Genomic DNA, 19764 nt, shown 5'->3' with positions numbered 1-19764 from the left:
TCCAACAATAATTTACAGAAAAATATGGCATATTTTATAGATGGTTTGAATTGCGATTAATTGCAATTAATTACGATTAATTTTTAAGCTGTAATTAACTCGGTTAAAAATTTTAATCGTTTGATACCCCTAATATATATATATATATATATATATATATCGAAACTCATTTCAACCTCGGGTCCTCTACCAGAGGCCTGGGAGCTTGAGGGTCCTGTGCAAGATCTTAGCTGTCCCTAGGATTGCGCCGTTCTGAATGGAGACGTCGGACGTTGTTCCTGGTATCTGTTGGAGCCATGCACCCAGCTTCGGGGTTACTGCCCCTAGTGTCCCGATCACTACTGGCACCACTCTTGCCTTCCCTCCCTAAATTTTCTCCAACTCTTCCTTCAAACCTTGATATTCCTCCAGCTTTTCATGTTCTTTTTTCCTGATGTTGCTATCGCTCGGGATTGCTTCATCCATCACTACTGCTGTCTTCTGATGTTTATCCACCACCACTATGTCAGGCTGGTTGGCCATCACCAGTTTGTCTGTCTGGATCTGGAAGTCCCACAGGATCTTGGCTCGGTTGATCTCGACCACCTTCGGAGGTGTCGCCCACCTTGACGCTGTGGTCTCCAGTCCGTACTCGGCACAGATGTTCCTGTACACTATGCCTGCTACCTGGTTATGTCGTTCCATGTATCGCCACATTTCAGGCTTCAAACATAAAGATATAAAATTTTAATTTTTTTGTCAAGAATCAACAACAAGTGGGACACAATCGTGAAGTGGAACAAAATTTATTGGATAATTTAAACTTTTTTAACAAATAAAAAACTGAAAAGTGGGGCGTCCAATATTATTCGGCCCCCTTGCGTTAATACTTTGTAGCGCCACCTTTTGCTCCAATTACAGCTGCAAGTCACTTGGGGTATGTTTCTATCAGTTTTGCACATCGAGAGACTGACATTCTTGCCCATTCTTCCTTGCAAAACAGCTCGAGCTCAGTGAGGTTGGATGGAGAGTGTTTGTGAACAGCAGTCTTCAGCTCTTTCCACAGATTCTCGATTGGATTCAGGTCTGGACTTTGACTTGGCCATTCTAACATCTGGATACGTTTATTTTTGAACCATTCCATTGTAGATTTGGCTTTATGTTTTGGATCATTGTCCTGTTGGAAGATAAATCTCCGTCCCAGTCTCAGGTCTTGTGTAGATACCAACAGGTTTTCTTCCAGAATGTTCCTGTATTTGGCTGCATCCATCTTCCCGTCAATTTTAACCATCTTCCCTGTCCCTGCTGAAGAAAAGCAGGCCCAAACCATGATGTTGCCACCACCATGTTTGACAGTGGGGATGGTGTGTTCAGGGTGATGAGCTGTGTTGCTTTTACGCCAAACATATCGTTTTGCATTGTGGCCAAAAAGTTCAATTTTGGTTTCATCTGACCACAGCACCCGCTTCCACATGTTTGGTGTGTCTCCCAGGTGGCTTGTGGCAAACTTTAAACAAGACTTTTTATGGATATCTTTGAGAAATGGCTTTCTTCATGCCACTCTTCCATAAAGGCCAGATTTGTGCAGTGTACGACTGATTGTTGTCCTATGGACAGACTCTCCCACCTCAGCTGTAGATCTCTGCAGTTCATCCAGAGTGATCATGGGCCTCTTGGCTGCATCTCTGATCAGTTTTCTCCTTGTTTGAGAAGAAAGTTTGGAAGGACAGCCGGGTCTTGGTAGATTTGCAGTGGTCTGATGCTCCTTCCATTTCAATATGATGGCTTGCACAGTGCTCCTTAAGATGTTTAAAGCTTAGGAAATCTTTTTGTATCCAAATCCGGCTTTAAACTTCTCCACAACAGTATCTCGGACCTGCCTGGTGTGTTCCTTGGTTTTCATAATGCTCTCTGCACTTTAAACAGAACCCTGAGGCTATCACAGAGCAGGTGCATTTATACGGAGACTTGATTACACACAGGTGGATTCTATTAATCATCATCGGTCATTTAGGACAACATTGGATCATTCAGAGATCCTCACTCAACTTCTGGAGTGAGTTTGCTGCACTGAAAGTAAAGGGGGCGAATAATATTGCACGCCCCACTTTTCAGTTTTTTATTTGTTAAAAAAGTTTAAATTATCCAATAAACGTTGTTCCACTTCACGATTGTGTCCCACTTGTTGTTGATTCTTGACCAAAAAAATTAAATTTCATATTTTTATGTTTGAAGCCTGAAATGTGGCGAAAGGTTGCAAGATTCAAGGGGGCCAAATACTTTTGCAAGGCACTGTATACACACACACACACACACACACATATATATATACATATAAAAAATCAGTTTAGTGTTCAGATATGCTGATATAAAATAGAAGCATCACCTGAAACGGTTCAGTGTTACCTTTTTTTTTTTTTTTAACAGTATATATCAACATACACTTTTGATTCCATAATAAATAATATTGATCTCAAGCGAGTTAAAATATGTGACCTGTTTTCTAATTGGATTGGGGATCAGATTGAATGCATTGGATCAATTGCAGAGCTGTATTTATGAGCCTGTTTAACATTTTTAATTTCACATAAGTGGTTACACTGACCATAACATTTGGACCACTATGATGCAATCCAACTCAAAAGAACTACAGTCGATCAAATATTTTCCCTTTTCCTCCACAATGAACCAACTAGTAAAATTATCCTATCCATGGCATCATTTTACTCTTATTCTTCTCTAATTTGACTTTTAATTGTATTAATGCATATTGATTTTTTAAATTTATTTATCCACATCATCTGTAATGATACATTAATTAATCAATAAATCAATAGGTTCATCTGTGTGTTGTGAAATTTAAGGGTCAGCATTCATTTTTGCACCATACTCACTATCAAAAGGAGCATTTTCCATAGTGCTGGTGTTATATCTGCCCCACCCTTCTACTCCTCCTCTCCTCTCATTTTTCTTTTCTTACTTGCTCACTTCAGCAGCACTACATACCACCCTGCTCTATTTCATCCACTCTGCCCCCACCTACTCATTTTGACATCACTCAATTGGTACTACGTATATGTCATCTACTGCCTTTCCACTTTTAACTCCACCCTTGGCCTCTCCCACATAGAAATCGATACACCCCCACCGTTCTGGTCCCATGGAGGTTTGTGGGTGTTGTGCTCACGTTGTTTCACTGTTACATAGCCAGTAGGCTTTGGCCTCTAGACTAGTGATGTTATGTTTTTTCTTCATGTATGATGCATTTGTGTACGTTACTGAAGCACTACAGCTTTTATTTAGTTCTCAAGGCTAATCAAACTATGCACACGAATGAACACCAATACAACCGAATACTATCTTGAACAGTAAAAAAATACTAGATATCCAAAATATTAGCAGCACAAGCTAAATACTCTCAGCCCTTTCACTGTAATTTCATGAATTTACCGTAATTTTCGGAGTGTCAAACGCTACTTTTCCCCTTCATTTTGAATCCTGCGGTTTATAGTCCAGTGCGGCTTATTTGTTGATTTATTTGGGTTAGTAGGCAACACATTATCTGATGCGGCATCATAAGACTGCTATAAGACCGTCATAATTCTGATATGGCACTATGATGGGCATTGATGAATGCTTATGACTAGGGATGGGAATTGATACGATTTTTCCGATTCCGATTCCATTATCGATATTGCTTAACGATTCGATTCTTTATCGATTCTCTTATCAATTCTAATTTGGGGAAAAAGAAGAACAAACGTTTTGATTGGCCTTGAGTTTGTTTAATCAGAAGTCACAACCTTACAAACTCTCAACAAGGTCAAAAGAGGCCCAAAGCCTCAATGTTATCTGTGGCAATAAGTGGCAAATACACAAGAATGTTTAACATTTTACTGAAACATTTTTCTAATAGAAACAAAAAATATTGGTAAATATTGGCATATAGGTCGTTGTTCTGCCTTTGGCAATATGTGTTAAAGTGTATTATTTACCATTATATTGAAATGCATGCCTTTTAGTTTTTATGGTGCTTTCACGCTCAAGTGGGGGCGCCCTTGCGCTTCCTCACGCGAAGAAGAAGTACAGCTACAAAGCATCTATGCGAGCGAGCGAGTTAGTGAGAGAGGGAAACACTGCTACGAGCCTACGTTCTTTGTTAATGTTTGTAAAATATCTATAGAGGCAACGCCTGTATGTATCATCTTTTGTGTTGTTGTTGTGTGTTTCCACTCGCGATCGGACACTTAAATCCAGTTGTGTAGTGGTTTGAACGTGCTAATGCTAGCGAACGCATGCAAACTGTTTATGTTATTACTGTATTAGCAGCTAATCATCGCTGATTTATGTTGATGCGAACCTGTTATTGGGGACGAAATTGATTTGTTTTATTGAGGGCTGCAGCTATCGAATATTTTAGTAATCGAGAAATCGACTGAAAATTCTATCGATTAATCGAGTAATCGGATAAAACAATTTTTTTTAGATAAAGAGCAATTATAAATATACATGAGAAAAAAAAGACATTTAATCCAATATTGAACCATTTTCTGTCAATCAATGTCTTTATTATGGATGTACATTGTTGAAAACAGCCAACAATTGCATCTCAGATATGACTAGAAAAAAAAAATTCACCGCTTTCACTCAAAAAACTTCTAGATCTTATAAAAAAATTAACATATTTCTAACCTAAAAATGTAATTACGCTTGATAACACACGTCACGTGAAAACTACGAATTTTTCCCACGTGTTTCAATTGAATTTCCATTTGTGTCGAGCTATTTTTAAGTTCTAGTTAAGTTATAAGTTAGTCTAAACTGTAACTCCTGATAGGATTTTGAGTTTTTGCAGTGTTCAAAATAAATGTATGATACCTCCTGTATTGGAGCACATTAGGGACCAGTGCTACTTGGCGTTTTATTCAGCAATGACTACTGAGCTAAAACTGACAGTTAGCTTTATTATGTTTTAATTTTACACCCTCACCACTCTACAGCGCTGTGTTTTTACAGATTAAATAAAGCCTGTATGTAAGACACGTTAGCCACGCATCGACAGTGGTCATAATCAATAGAAACCTAGCCCTCCAAAGGGCTAACATTACGTGAGCGAGTGACAGCAACGTTATATTTATTAGCGCTGAGAAGTCTACTGCTTAAAGATGGCGGCTGTTTACTAACGCTGCCCAGACACGGCCGAGTCTGTCATTTTGCATCTAGTCCTAAATGCGTGTGATATCTATGAGACGCATCGGACACTACCTGCTACCACACTAGCATCATGCGGGCGTAGTTTTTAGCAACGTCGGCGTAGTTTGTAGCGACTGTCGGCTGCAGTAAGGTTTCTTTTTTTTTTTTTTTGCTTCTTTCTCTACGCACGTGATGTCAGCGCGTTGTCCCGCGTTAAAAGTAGTCCGGGCAAAACGTGATGCTTAGAGCTGGCAAAATTAAACGATTCCTCGAGGTGAATAAAATTTCTCGGATCAGTTTTTAAATTCGAGTTACTCGGGTTGCTCGAGTATTCGTTTCAGCTCTAGTTTCATTTCTATTTTTAGTTTCACTCTTCAAGTGATGGTTGAATAAAGTCAGCAAATTATACCAACGTCTTCTGCATCGTCATTTGGAAGTTAAGCTAGCTGTATAGCCAGGACTGAGACTTAGCTCTCGGTGAGGGCAGTACAGTCGTATTCCCTCTTGTTGCAGTTATCTCCACCTTGCAATGACTGCAAGTCGCTTTGTTGTAATTTTTCCTTGTGAAGTAAAGACACACTTTCGAGCGTTTGAACCTACGTGCTGTCATTGTTATGTTTACAGCTTCAATGCTCGTGCTAAACCATCGTAACCTTTCATTTTCATCCACTTTCCTGGTGAAGTGTAGCCAAACTTTGGAGCGAGTGGTACTTGGCGCCATGCTAGTTTGATGCGTCTGGACAACAAGAAACGTCACGTCATGTGATGACGCAATACTCGTCTTTAGGAATCGTTAAAGGGATCGTAAAGACTTTTTCATTGTGATGTCAAGGCCTCGAAACACTAGGAACCGGTTCGGAATTGGAATCGGATTTTGATTCCCATCCCTACTTATGACAGCTGTCATTAAGTATCATTCGGCAAATTATGTCACTAATTTCATTTTTGTCCATCTTTCACATCCATTCAAAAGTGAGATCATTTGCCGGACGACACTAAATAACATCCGTCATAAGCATTCATTAATCCTTGTGGCAATGTTGTGCCATAATTATGACGGTCTTATGACAGTGTTATGGTGCCACTGTCAAATAAAGTGTTAACAAATACCATAGCTAGAAATTAAACAACTGGAACAGTAACTGAAGAAATAACTAGCAAAGAACATGAATTTTGCTTGTTATTTACATCTGCAGTGCATGCTCGGAGGCATGTTGAATGATAATTGTGTTAGCCGGTGGCAGCAGAGGTTGATTGTCTCCTCCAAGAGGGCAGTGATAGCCAAATGAAGCTTTTTGAAGCAATGAAGCTTTGCAGCTGAATGGTTCAAAGCTTCATGGTGGTTCATTTGGCCTTAGACAGTCAAATAAAGCCGCTGTCAAATAAAGTTTTACTGGTTAATTTCTTCTGGGGTAAATATCCCATAATACATTGAGGACAGCTGCGGCTTATAGTCCAATGCGGCGTATCTATGAACAAATACCATTTTCATGTTAAATTTGGTGAGTGGCGCTTATAGTCAAGTGCGCCTTACAGTCCGAAAATTACAGTATTTAAGTGAATGTATCTGTGGATAAGAGTGAAGGTAAAAGAAAAAAAAACCTTAATTGGATTGGAAGTTTTTATTCTAATATTATCTCACCCCCAAAAATATGTCAAGAGGGCTTGTGAGTTAAAAGAGCTGTAAAAGTTGGCGTAAAAAGCCTTGTTAAGTGCAACTGTCCATGAGCACTTTGCTGTGATACTCCTGAGGATTTGTTTCTGGTAGTCTGTACTTTTTGCTTATTTATGAGCACTTGAATGAGTCACATATGTATTTTTTCAATGAATTTATTTACCATGTATTGAATTCAATTTTTATTCTCTAAGCCTTTTCTCCTTCTAATAAATTAGTTGGAACCTTGGCATTTTTTCTGATCAGAGTGCACTCAACCTGAAGTCATAACCCTCAGCACTATAAATCGGATATGTAAGAATTGGCTCATCAGACAGCACTTTCGTTTGAGTCAGCCTGAAAAGGTGGAGTGAACAGAAGGTAAAAGAAAAAAAAAACTTTATTGGAGGGATCGTTGAGAGCGGATGGAGACTTTTATGTAAGGTTGGTTGGATGAGGGAGAAATTGGCTGCCATTGACAGCAAGGTGACGAAAGGTTACACCTTTAAGATTAATTATTGATGATTACTAATTTATTGTAATCCCTTTAATGTTTTTCTACAAAAATAAAACACTACAAATAAAAAAATAAAAGGAACATGACACACTGTAAGGTCCCCATTGGCAATATGTTGGTGACCCTAAAGACCACATGAGTATTCATAGCTATAGCTCAACCTTGTGTTGAATTGTACTATTTAAATAAATTTGCCTAGTGATGGATCAGTGTAATTTTCGAATTATGTTGCAGAAGTTCCTTAAAGGTGCCCAAAGGCAATATGTTGGTGACCCTAAAGACCACATGAGTAGCCATAGCTATAGCTCAACCTTGTGTTGAATTGTGCTATTTAAATAAATTTGCCTAGTTATGGAACAGTGTGATTTTCCAATAGTGTTGCAGAAGTTCCTCAAAGCAACACTAGGTACCTTTTCAACCATTATAAAATATGTTCATAACATTTGTGATAATATGTCGACTGAAAATTAGTTGAATGACACCTCTTTTTTATCTTGAGGGGGTCTGTATCGCTTTCACCGACACTAATTAACTTTGAGGAGGGTGGCATGAACCTTGCCACACAAAAAAAAACAACAAATGTGCCGATGGCTTTGCGGCATGTGTCACTTCGCCCTTTGATCATGATTATAAATACGGAAGTCGATGTGAACGCTTTTGCGCGAATGCTGCAAAGATGGCAGAGCAACAAAAGAGATAAAAAGTTTTGTCTGAGGAGGAAAAAACGAGATGCTACCAGGTTATGTGGGTGGCGTGGCTCAGTGGTAGAGTAGTTGTCCCCCAACCCAGAGGTTGTGGGTTCGATTCTTCGCCCTGATGAACTCGCCTAAGTATCCTTGAGCAAGATACTGAACCCCATGTTGCTCCTGGTGCTGCGTCACCAGTAGGTGAATAGTGAGATAGTGTAAAGTGCTTTGAGCGCCTTGAAAGGTGGAAAAGCGCTATATAAGTATAACACCATTTATACAGAATAACTATTGGCACGGCTTTCACTCACTGGCTTGACACCCCCTCCCCTCAACTGAACTCGTCAGCGCTGAAAGTAAAATGATGGTGAGCTCTGCAGTCAGCGCTGACGAGTTGGAGATTAGCCACACTAAGGTGCAGTTTACATGGCGACTCTGCGACACCAAGACGCAATGACTGTTGCGGAATGGCCTCGCCTTTATATGGTGTCCGCGAAAGCGGAAGTCGAAGACGCAAACCTTTGAATCCGGGCTCCAAAATGGAAGGATTTGATTGCTCCGCAGCAGTGCTATTAAACATTCAAAACAGCAAATATGGCGGAACATCAGCTTTACTTCACCGTTTTTATAAAATTTTTAATTTAAATATGTTGAATGTTTCCATTTTTGTGCCTTTTGGGGCAAAAGAAAAATGCCATTGCTTGGAGTGGGTGGGTATATTGTCTTCCGGGCTGAAGAGGTTGTTGGGGTCAAAGTGCATAATTGGCTGTCGCCTTGCAAATCTGCACTGCCCCTAGGGCCTGGCATGAATACTACAACCTTTTTAACGCGGAATTGTGACATTTTTCGAATAGAGACGGAACCATATAAATGCAAATATGAAATTTGTCGTATTTTCAGAGTGTCATCCTTTTTAAACTGCCCCTAAGCCATGTGGTTGCTAACCGTAATGTTATTGCTTAGCTACAACTGAATTCTATAGCTTATTACTATTCGTCCTTCACACAGCCGCTGCAAACAGAAATGTTGTTTAATCCATCTGCAGGCGACCGGGAGATTGAGTTTTTTGATTCATTGATGATTTTATGACACTGTTCGGGTGTGCGCTGGTCCTTATCGGAAACACAGTCTTCCTTAAGGCAAAACACTACCAGTTTTGTCCATCGGCTACGCTAAAATGGATTAAACAGAAAAATTACAAAATGTTGCTGTGACAGAAATGAGTATCAATAACTATTAATATCAACATATAATAATAAATTATGATTTGAGCAAGTATGTCAATTCAAAAGTGTGTCTCAAACCCTTGAAGCACCTGTCACTTTCAAAAGGACTGTACCAGTTTGATAGGTTAATGGGCTACTCATGTGATTGTTGGAGGTTGCTTGGTGGCCATGAGTAAAGTGATGGTGAGCTCTGCAGTATCTCAAACTATTAGTGATCTGCTGGAATACAAGTTCTAGATATATTCTAAAACTATACATTCTTGTTAGTGTTGGGTTTTCAACATATCTATTAATTTTCTTTATGGAAAAATTGTCAAAATATATTGTGTTGCTAATCACATTTCAGTAAATATTTAAGATTTGGTCGAAATATTCTAAGTGTTTGTAGCTACTACCACTGTATTTTTAAATTATTTTTCCAGTCAAGTTGTAAAGCTTCCCAAAAAAGCTACAAAAATGGCACACTTTGAAAAGCATAGCTTATGGATAATTGACACGCCAAGATTTACAATACTTTGCTTTCCCTGTTAACATAACAGTATTTTAACATTTCATCAATTTTAAAATATTTCATAAAATTTGAGTGATTGATGTGATGTTAGTGAGCCCACTCAGTTTTTTTCAGTTACTCAACCTTGCACATAAAATTTGACAGCCCGCATAGAATTTTAACACAAACCCCGTTGAATAAATGTTGATGTCATAAGTTGTATATTTTACCCACCATCTCTCATGTCTCCACACAAGAATAATGATGAGCACATTTTTATTTGTTTTTCTTTCCCACTCACTCCTCTAGCTAGGTTTTTTTTTTTTCTCTCTCACCACCTCCTCTACGCTTCCACTCTGTCTACATCCATCTATCTATCCCTGGAGTGGGAGAGTGATTCACACAATTTCCATGCAGTTTGTTTAATGTATGCTGATGATAATGGCCTATCGACCCACTCCTCGACACACATATCCATTTCCTCTCTTATTCCCTCCATGCATCTTCTGTTCAGACCGGAGGCACCAAAAGCCAAATGCGTAGATGCATTGGAGGGGAAATTTTTGGTCCTTTTGACAGATTGAGAAAGGCTTCAAACAATCATTAGCTTTCATACTCAGTACAATGGAAATAGAGAAGTTTACTGTTCAGTGTAAATACACAGTTACTTGCAATCCATGAAATTTCACTATGAAATGTGTCAAGGAATAATAGCTGCATTTTGTCAAGTGCGAGTGGATAAATCATTGACAAAAGGTTGTGTGACATTTTAAACTTTACTCTTATCATCACCTAATATTTTCCATTAGTAGCCATTAACTTCCTTGCATTATTTATCTACCTTGAAAAAGTGGGAAAATACAACTTCCTGGAAAGCGGAGGTGCTGGTCAGCAATTTACTCTGAGCTTGAGATGTCGAACCATTGACTAGAAACTGTAATAAAAACTTTAAAAAAATAAAACGTGCCAAAAAGAGGCAGAAGGCCATATTTAATATGAGTGTGGTGCTGTTGAAAGAAAATAATTCTATTACAGGTGTTTTACTTGACCGCCTGCTCTCTGTAGCCGTGAGGAAAGCCTGTGATAGTTGTTCTAATTAAGTGCCTGTGACAACATAAAAAAAACCCAACAACCTTTAATTGCATTATTATGTGAATTTTGAGACGACTCGACTATATACAACAATTTGGCAAAGCGCGGATGACGAGAAATTAGTCTTTTAATCTTCCGTTTAGCCCCGCCCGTCATTATAGCGCTCTAGCGACCCCAGCTGGATGATGACATCGGCAGGGTAACGATTTCAGCTGATTTAGAATTCAGCCCATTGAAGGGAAGATTCAGAACGAGGAAAATGCGACAGAGAAAAGCAAAATGTCATTAGTTTTTCAATCTCTCTATTCCAATAATTTTACAGGATATTCTTTTTATCTAAGTATTTTTACCCAATTGCTAAATAAATGGTATGCTCATGAGAAATCTTGTGCTAAATGGAATATTTAATATTAAAAATGCATTTATTCAGTAGGTCAGGGCAAAATTACTGCATAATGGTCAAAACTGCTGACTTCTTAACCTCCCGAACGGAATTTTATGCCACCTGAGTTAGACCGGCTTTTGTCATTTCCCTGCCCTGGCTTCAGAGACGGAGGAAAGACCTTAAACAAAACAGGAGGCGTGACAGTTTGCCGACGTGCTAACCCAAACTGAGCAGATTTTCAAAGTCTTTTTCTCGCCTTTCGAAAACAAAAAATCACACAAAACATCCCCGCCTCATGTCACACACGGTGGCAGGGTTAATTGTCTTCACTGATCGGCCAGCCCCCGGCGGCATACAAGTTACAGGTCGTCGTTCTGCTGTGGCCCCGGCGAGCTGGCAGAGAGGGAAGGGAGGGGAATGAACGCCGAAATTAGCGCATTCTCGGTGGGCAAACCTAGTGGTCAAACAAAGTGGTCTATTGGCAGGCACACGAAGACGACCGAGGGGGCGGAAGTGACCTTGGTGTGTGACAAGCCACCGGTCGCTGGCCGAGTGGCCTTCTCGGTGGACAGGGAGCATTGTCACCCACAAAATGCAAGCCACCTCCTTATTAAAACGTGTGCCATGATCCCAGTATTTGACATAATACAAAACATGTAGTTTACTCACTTCGTCATCGGTCCAATGGTCCCACAGTTGTCCGACTTATTTTGGCCATTCTCTGTGGTGAACAGGAACTTTTTGAAACCCAAAAAGGCTCACACACCTCTCCCTGGTGCAGCAGCAAAAGCCTGCAGCACATTGGGCTGGCGTGATGCGAAAAATAAATGAATTAATCCGCAAAATCAGCTTAATCCGCAGTCCTTCTGCATGCTATTTAGTAGTGGCTGTATTGTGAGATGCTGACCCAGCTGACGTCACATTGGCATTCTTCTTCAATCCAGAAAGTCACTCATTTTCATGGCGCGGGATTAAAAAAATTGAATAAATAAATCGATTGCTTCTACACACATCCAAGTGGTCCATTTCATTCAGGAGCATAAAATACTGTGTGTAATAAGAAATTAACATGCTTTTTGCTGTCATAGGCACTTTAAATCCTCTTACAATTTGAGAAATGCTGTTCTACCTGGACACGATCAAAAATTTACATTAATATTTTCTGTATTAAAAAAAATCCCACCCTATGAATGATACCTTCAGTTTGAATTTAAATGTGTTGTTATTGTTGTTGTACAAAGAAATCCAGTGTTCACTAAAATGGCAAATGAGTATAGAGTGTCTCAAATGAAAAGTCTTTGTCACGGTATGCTGACATTATCTACATCATTTTTCCAGCTTGCCCAGGATGAGGGAAGTCCAGTGCGAGGATTCGGGGTGGTGGAGTACGAGTGTGCAGAGCAGGCAGAGTTGGTGCTGACTGAAATGGACAGAAAATTGGTGGGAGGACAGGAGGTCCGTCTGTCTCTCTGCACCCCTGGCACCTCAGGGAGAAGCACCCTGGCTGCACTTATTGCCGCCCAGGGTATGGTGAGTAAGAAGTTCAGTTGGAAATGAAGTAGCAGGATGTTTCTCATTTTAAAATTAAACCCCTTAAACTGACACAAAAGTTTTTTTTTTTTTTTTTTTTTTTTGACATTATTTTTTTTTTTATAACCTTGGATGTCATTTTATCAGGTTTGCACAGCAAATTGTGGAAGGGTGTCCAGAGTGTCATTTTTCAACTACTTTAGTTGGTCCTTTTGGGGCTTTCCTGCACATGTGCAATTTCTCATTAATTTTCAACTGACTTAACCTAATCTAATAATGTGTATCGATTTAAATAATACTTTATTGATATACTGTATGCTTTATGTGGCACATTTTAGAACCTGAAGGTGGCAACCTCCAGACAGATAAGTGCTAGGTGCTCTCGATATTTTTGGGCTTGGAGGAAGAAAGATAGGGCAGGTAATTGCATAATAAAGCACCGTGACTAATCAAAACCTAGCATTTGCAGAAGGATTTAACTTGCAAACATGATTGCAATCAAATAAAAAACTGCTTTTTCATCTTTATTAATATTGAATACACTATCATAATACAAAAGACATGATGAAAAATTCAGAACTAATAAGACAGCAATAAAAGCAACTGCAAATGTTGTGAAATTCAAATCTTATTGTGACTCAGTAGGTGCTTAGATTCTCACAGATAAATGTGCGTCTCCATTGCTATTCGGTTAGTACTAATGCTGCAATGATTAACTCCAGTAATTTGATTAGAATAAAGCTTCGAATCAAATTTTGCTGCTTCAAGGATTCGTTTAATTAGAGTGGTGATTTGTTCTGAAAGTGTTTCAATTTAGTTTTTGTTTTTATTTTGGGTGAATACACTGCCCTCTAGTGGCAAAAGTGAATATGATATAACTCATTTAACATGGCTAAGTCCAGCTAGTCCCTGTGAAGACCAACATAAGGTAAGTTTTTGTTTGAGCTACTTCTTTTTTTTATGCATTTGTAATTTAGTTAATAGGTATATTTAGCATTTTTTTGTGGGAATATGTGTTTGAATGATTTGTTTAGAGCAGTGTAAAAAAAAAAGTTAGCATTTAAAAGCATTTAAGCTAGCGGACTTTTGTTATGCAAGTTAGCCATTTGTTCTTTTTTTGTACTCGGATACTCATTTATTATTTTTTATCTTACCGTTTGAGGCTACGCTCAGGTATTTTAATTTATTTTTAAATGCATTTATAGCTCTTGTAAAATACAAGTGCAATTCTGCATAGTTTAAAGAATCACTCAGAAATTTTATTTTGTATTCGCATTGAATGCTCTAATGAAAGTGCGATCTTAGAAAGCCTTTTTTTCATCATGCATCTCCTAAAATTTATTTTGCAACACATTAAATGTACCTAATCAGATTACATCGTTTACTTAAATAATCAATACTTAAATAATCGATAGCTGCACCACAGCCCTAGTTAGTTCACCGAAAAAATTGATGGACAACACCCATACACTGTTGAAAGTGCAATCTTAGAAAGCCTTTTTTTCATCATGCATCTCCTAAAATTTATTTTGCAACACATTAAATGTTCCTAATCAGACTACATCGTTTACTTAAATAATCGATAGCTGCACCGCAGCCCCAGTTAGTTCATCGAAAAAAATTGATGGACAACAGCCATACACTGTTGAGATTTGGCTTTATTAGATGTACTCCAAATTAGTTTTAATGATTATTCTACTAGTGATGAACTCATTCCAATTCACAGCAGACACTTTTTTTTTTTTTGTTTATTAGTTGTTTGTAGAAAATCCTAGACCAATGTACCAATGTATCGACAATCGTTGTATCGCCATATCATCAGATCATCGTAATCGTGAGCTTAGTATCGCAAATCGTATCGTATCGTGGGGTACCAAGAGGCTCCCACTCCTAGATTTGTATGTTGTGGTGAAATAAACGAGTTGCGGGACAGACAACGGGCAGGCACCTGAGTAGCATACACACACACACACACTTGGCTGTATACTCTATTTTGCAAGTCAATTGAACTTTTATTTATAAATCCCCGTTTTCTGAGATGCATTTTGAGGAAATTAAGAGATCAGCAGTCATGGATTCCACAGATTAAAAGGGTTTCACTTTACTCAAATACCCCAAGCCATTTATTTTAGTGAATGTGTACAAAGACAAAATAAATATCTGAGATTCACAAAGAGATCAACATCCAGCCCTTGTTGGAGCTCTCTTGTTTCTCCCCTTGGTCAGTGTGATTGTGAACGCCAGGCACCAGATGGCTGCCACCGCCTCCTTACGCGGTGCTTCTCGCCTTCTATTCTTCACAGATTTCTTACCTCCCTGGCATGTGAAAGTGTGTACGTGTGTATTCATGTGTACTTCCATACATGTTTTTATGAGGGTGTTTGGCTAGAGAATGTGCCAGTAGCCCAAAAAAATGATGTATGCTGACGTGTTTTTTTTTTTTAAGGAATAGCAATGAGAGATCTTCCTTCTCTTTACCCTTGAAGGATCCTCTCTGATTCACACACACACACACACATGCTGTTAGACACATGCAAATATGCAGTTCACATTGTGTGTTGGAGACACACAATGCTCTCTCTCTGACAGGCTGGAGTGAAACCCACTCCATCCCTGTCAGTGGTGCTGTCTCTTGCTTATGTGACAGGGTGGAAAACGAGTTTGACTTGGGCCGAAGTCATGCCATTGCCCCGAGGGACACAAGAAAGAAATATAGGACTGCCAGACTTCTACTAATATTGTTTTAAATAGCGTTGGAAGCATTAACCATTGACATTGTACTCTCAGTGCAGTCTCCGCTCTGCAAGGGATTCAATTCGAGAAAGTCGAAATTCAATAGGATTTCATTAAAATTTGGTGAATTCAATTTCTGCCTGCTAACGGATGATATTTATTTGCAAATGTCAATCATTGGGTTCAATTTTCTTCTTGTCCAACTTTCAGTTAATGTGAAATGTGTTGTGCATGTCTGGGCTCCTTGACATTGTCCGGAGTGAGCACATAATTTTAAAACAATATTATTATTAGGGGTGTCAAATGATTAAAATTTTTAATCGTGTTAATTACGGCTTAAAAATTAATTAATCGTAATTAATCGCAATTAATCGCAATTCAAACCATCTATAAAATATGCCATATTTTTCTGTAAATTATTGTTGGAATGGAAAGATAAGTCACAAGGCGGATTTATATATACAACATACTGTACATAAGTACTGTATTTGTTTATTGTAACAATAAATCCACAAATGGCATTATTAACATTCTTTCTGTTAAAGTGATCCACGGATAGAAAGGCTTGTAGTTCTTAAAAGACAAATGTTATAGTTACAAGTTATAGTAATTTTATATTAAAACCCCTCTTCATGTTTTCGTTTTAATAAAATTTGTAAAAAATTTCCATCAAAAGTAGATAAAAATAACAATAATAAGAATAGAGTGACCAAAGTCTGAGTAAGTTTTACAAGTATTTTGCATAGCTATTTTGATATGGAATGCCAGTTCATTTTGCATTGTTGTTTAACTGTGAGAATAGGTCCTCATTACTATAGACTGAAGTGCTTTTCTTTTTGTGAACATGTTTTGTTTTGTTTTTTTTTGAGAGCGATAGGAATATTATTTTTGTTGTGCTTTCACTAAACGATACTTATGTTTGTTGTGAAGGAGAAGCTTATGCCAATAAACGGCGCGGTCCAAAGAACGACTGTGTCCACTCGCCTTTATAAGATATATATATCTCTGCACATATCTTACCCAAAATACAACAAGAGACACATAATTGCCACTAAAAGAAAGAAAACTTACAGAAATATGTGTGGAGCACAAATAGCAATTTGCATTGCATTGTGCATACAGCATAAACATCTCACAACTACTAATTCTCCCACGTTTAGAAGAAATAACATTAGTATGGAACGGCGCTGCCCCCAAGCGGCCGGTGGCTTTCTCTTCACTCTTAATGTCCATAAACAGCCTCATTGTAATCTGTTTGAGGCAATGTGCGAGCTGGTCATTCAGTGCATGCGTTAATTGCGTCAAATATTTTAACGTGATTAATTTAAAAAATTAATTAACGCCCGTTAACGCGATAATTTTGACAGCCCTAATTATTATACAAATAAATAAGAGTACAACAGTCTAAGGTGCAATCAAAGTCATTGTCAAAGCAAGATATCAACCAAATCACCTCAAATTGGCCAACCATTTTGGTTGCAATTCTCCCTTTTCTGGCACAGGTTTTTGTTGTGCTTTTTCTTGAGGACCCTAACTTTGAAATCCTGCTCCTCAAGCATTTGTGAACTCATCGTCTTGAAACTTGGTAGCCATGCAGCATGGACCAGTATCTATCTATCCTCGGAGCCCAATGCTTTTATTTATTTTTTTTTTTGTATTAGGGCTGTTTAATTAAATACAGAGTTATAGTTAAGATTTACTAGTATATAGTAGAGGGCAGCCTTCTGCCTGTAATAGCACACATGTCCCTGTTTTTTGAATTTTTTTAATTGCACATCTTTGTTAATCCCCTCCAGCTGTCTTGTCTTTTTTTTTCTCCCAGTCTGTCTTTTCCGTTTTGAGTTTGCCCAAAATTAACTCTGCTGACATGGCAGACACATTCTTATGATGCAAATGAAAGCAATGGTGGCAACAGTCCCCACAGGGCCCTAATGGGATGATCAAACAAAAAGCATATTTTTATATAACATCTACATGCTTCTCATCCTATTTTGCCTGTCTATAATGTTTGCATTTCATTGTTACCTTGCAGATTCTAAGTAACAGGAAAGGCCTGCTGCCTGAACCGAACCTAGCTCAACTGTTGACCAGTATGACAAACCCGGCAGCCTTGCAGATTCTCATGAGACCTTATCACAGTGGGAAACGGGGAGGTGAGATGATGTGAAATCAAATACAATAGAACTGTTTTAGGGTGCTGGCTGGGTGACTTCTAAGTTGTTCTAATTTAAAAATGGGTTTTTCACTTGTATTTCTGAAAGTTCCCTGATAAACTGCTTCCTCAACTGCAAACATACTGAACCCAGCTGTCTGTTTTCAAACATTTTACAGCAAGTACCACTACAAAGACTACTTGGCTCTCCATGTACTAAAATCAGGGCCAACAATGACACTTATTAGCTGCCTTTAACGACACTAGATGTCCAATGCATTTTGACTGGAAGGGGCTGGCAGCATTTGAATTAGGCATGTGCCGGTATGAGATTTTGACGGTATGATAACCTTAAGCAAAAATACCACGGTATCACGTTATTGCAATTATAGCTTTAAAATATATTATTTTGAGGTGTCTGGGTTAAAAACAACAACTTTTTTTCCATTGAAAAGGTTTTTTTTTTTTTACAACATATTTGCAAATTGGAGTACAACACGGTATACAAGAAAGCCCACAAACAGTTTGTTGAAGGCATGTCAACAATCACATGGATTACTGGAAACAGGTCCTATGGTCTGATGAGACGGGCGGGCTTTCTTGTTTTCCAAATATTTTAACGTGATTAATTTAAAAAATTAATTACCGCCCGTGAGAAGAGGTAACACTTGTACATAGTCAGAGAAGGCCCGGCTCCGGGGAATGCTTGCAGTCATGCCTGGTTCTAGGCTTTATTATTTTTTGTTATGTTGTATTTTCTTATGTAGATTAATATATGTGGCTGAAAACACAGACAAGACTGAAAAAGCAGTTTCTGCTCTTGCACTCCTCTTTAAAATAAACTGCTGTATTTTAAGCCAAAAGAACTGTTGTGTTTGATAGAACAATATGTTTATATGCTGCCATAGCAGATTCATGACGCATTAAGCCCCTGAACTATTTTTAATTTGTCCCTTTTACCCTGGAAACCCTCGTTTATAGACGTCGCGCAACTGCTTTTGTATTAACCCAGCCATAAAAAGAAAGTAATTATATTTATTAAACAAAATGCATGCATGTCATTTTTAGCTTAGAATCATTAATTGATGTCTAATATTTCGTTAGAAAAAAAAAACAACTTTAAATTATTATTCACTCGCATGTTCTAAACTTTTAAACAAATTACGTCACAATGACAAAAATGGCATGTGTAAATAAGTCACAGATATCTACCTCATAGCTATCGATTATTTGTATTTTTTTTATACTGTCGTATTTTCCCCAATATGATAGATGATAAATAATTGATCCAAACAAAAAAGTTAAAAAAAAGAATTTTTTTTTTTAAACGTTTAAAAGGGTAAATAAATTGAAAAGAACATCTAGACCACTCCTTGATGTCTGCGATTTCTGCATCACGACCCTTATTATATTACCATGTTTCACCCATTAAATCCCCCAAAAATCGGGCTGTGGCCATTCACATCTGTGTCTTGATGATGATACGTGCTACATGGAGTTCTTGGATCGAAACAAGGTAAGTACACGATAATATCTCGTTAAAATCATGGCGTCTTTAATTCTGCTCTCGCGTGCTCTCGCCTCCAGTTAGGGTTTTGCTGTTTAAAAAATGTTTTTTTTTTTTTTTTTTTTCAAAAAATACCCTACTGTTCAAAATGTTTCTTCCCCCAGAAAATTGAGATTTTAAGCTTTCCAATGATGTATCACACGTGCATATCAGACAATTCTGAAGTTTGGCCAAATTGGGGGTCTCAGAGCGGAATTTCAAGTTACTTGCGTGTTTTCCGCCATATTAGTGATGTCAAATTTATCGCGTTAATGGGCGGTAATTAATTTTTTAAAATTAATCACATTTAAATATTTGGAAGACAAGAAAGCCCGCCCGTCTCATCGGACCATAGGACATGGTTCCAGTAATCCATGTGCTTTGTTGACATGTCTTCAGCAAACTGTTCGCGGGCTTTCTTTTGTATCTATCGTCTTCAGAAGAGGCGTCCTCCTGGGGTGACAGCCATGCACACCAATTTGATGTAGTGTGGCGTATTTTTTGAGCACTAACATCTGCAGCAATGCTGATAGCACTCCTGTAACGAGTCACATGACATTTTGGAGGGAAAATGACAAGCA

At 38.3% G+C, this 19764-nt stretch overlaps 1 protein-coding gene across 1 annotated transcript in view; it reads left to right on the top strand.

Moving 5' to 3' along the window:
* Window positions 1–19764, top strand: part of raver2 (ribonucleoprotein, PTB-binding 2) — a 93487-nt gene that overhangs the window by 42266 nt on the left and 31457 nt on the right. The window contains exons 5-6 of the mRNA XM_057840920.1: window positions 12561–12752; window positions 17518–17638. Coding sequence (XP_057696903.1) covers window positions 12561–12752; window positions 17518–17638 — 313 coding nt within the window. The remainder of the gene's footprint in view (window positions 1–12560; window positions 12753–17517; window positions 17639–19764) is intronic.

Source organism: Corythoichthys intestinalis, chromosome 7, assembly GCF_030265065.1.
Source record: "Corythoichthys intestinalis isolate RoL2023-P3 chromosome 7, ASM3026506v1, whole genome shotgun sequence".
In the NCBI taxonomy this organism is placed as follows: Eukaryota; Metazoa; Chordata; class Actinopteri; order Syngnathiformes; family Syngnathidae; genus Corythoichthys; species Corythoichthys intestinalis.
Note: the sequence above shows the minus strand (reverse complement) of the source record. Positions and strands in the feature narration are given on the sequence as shown.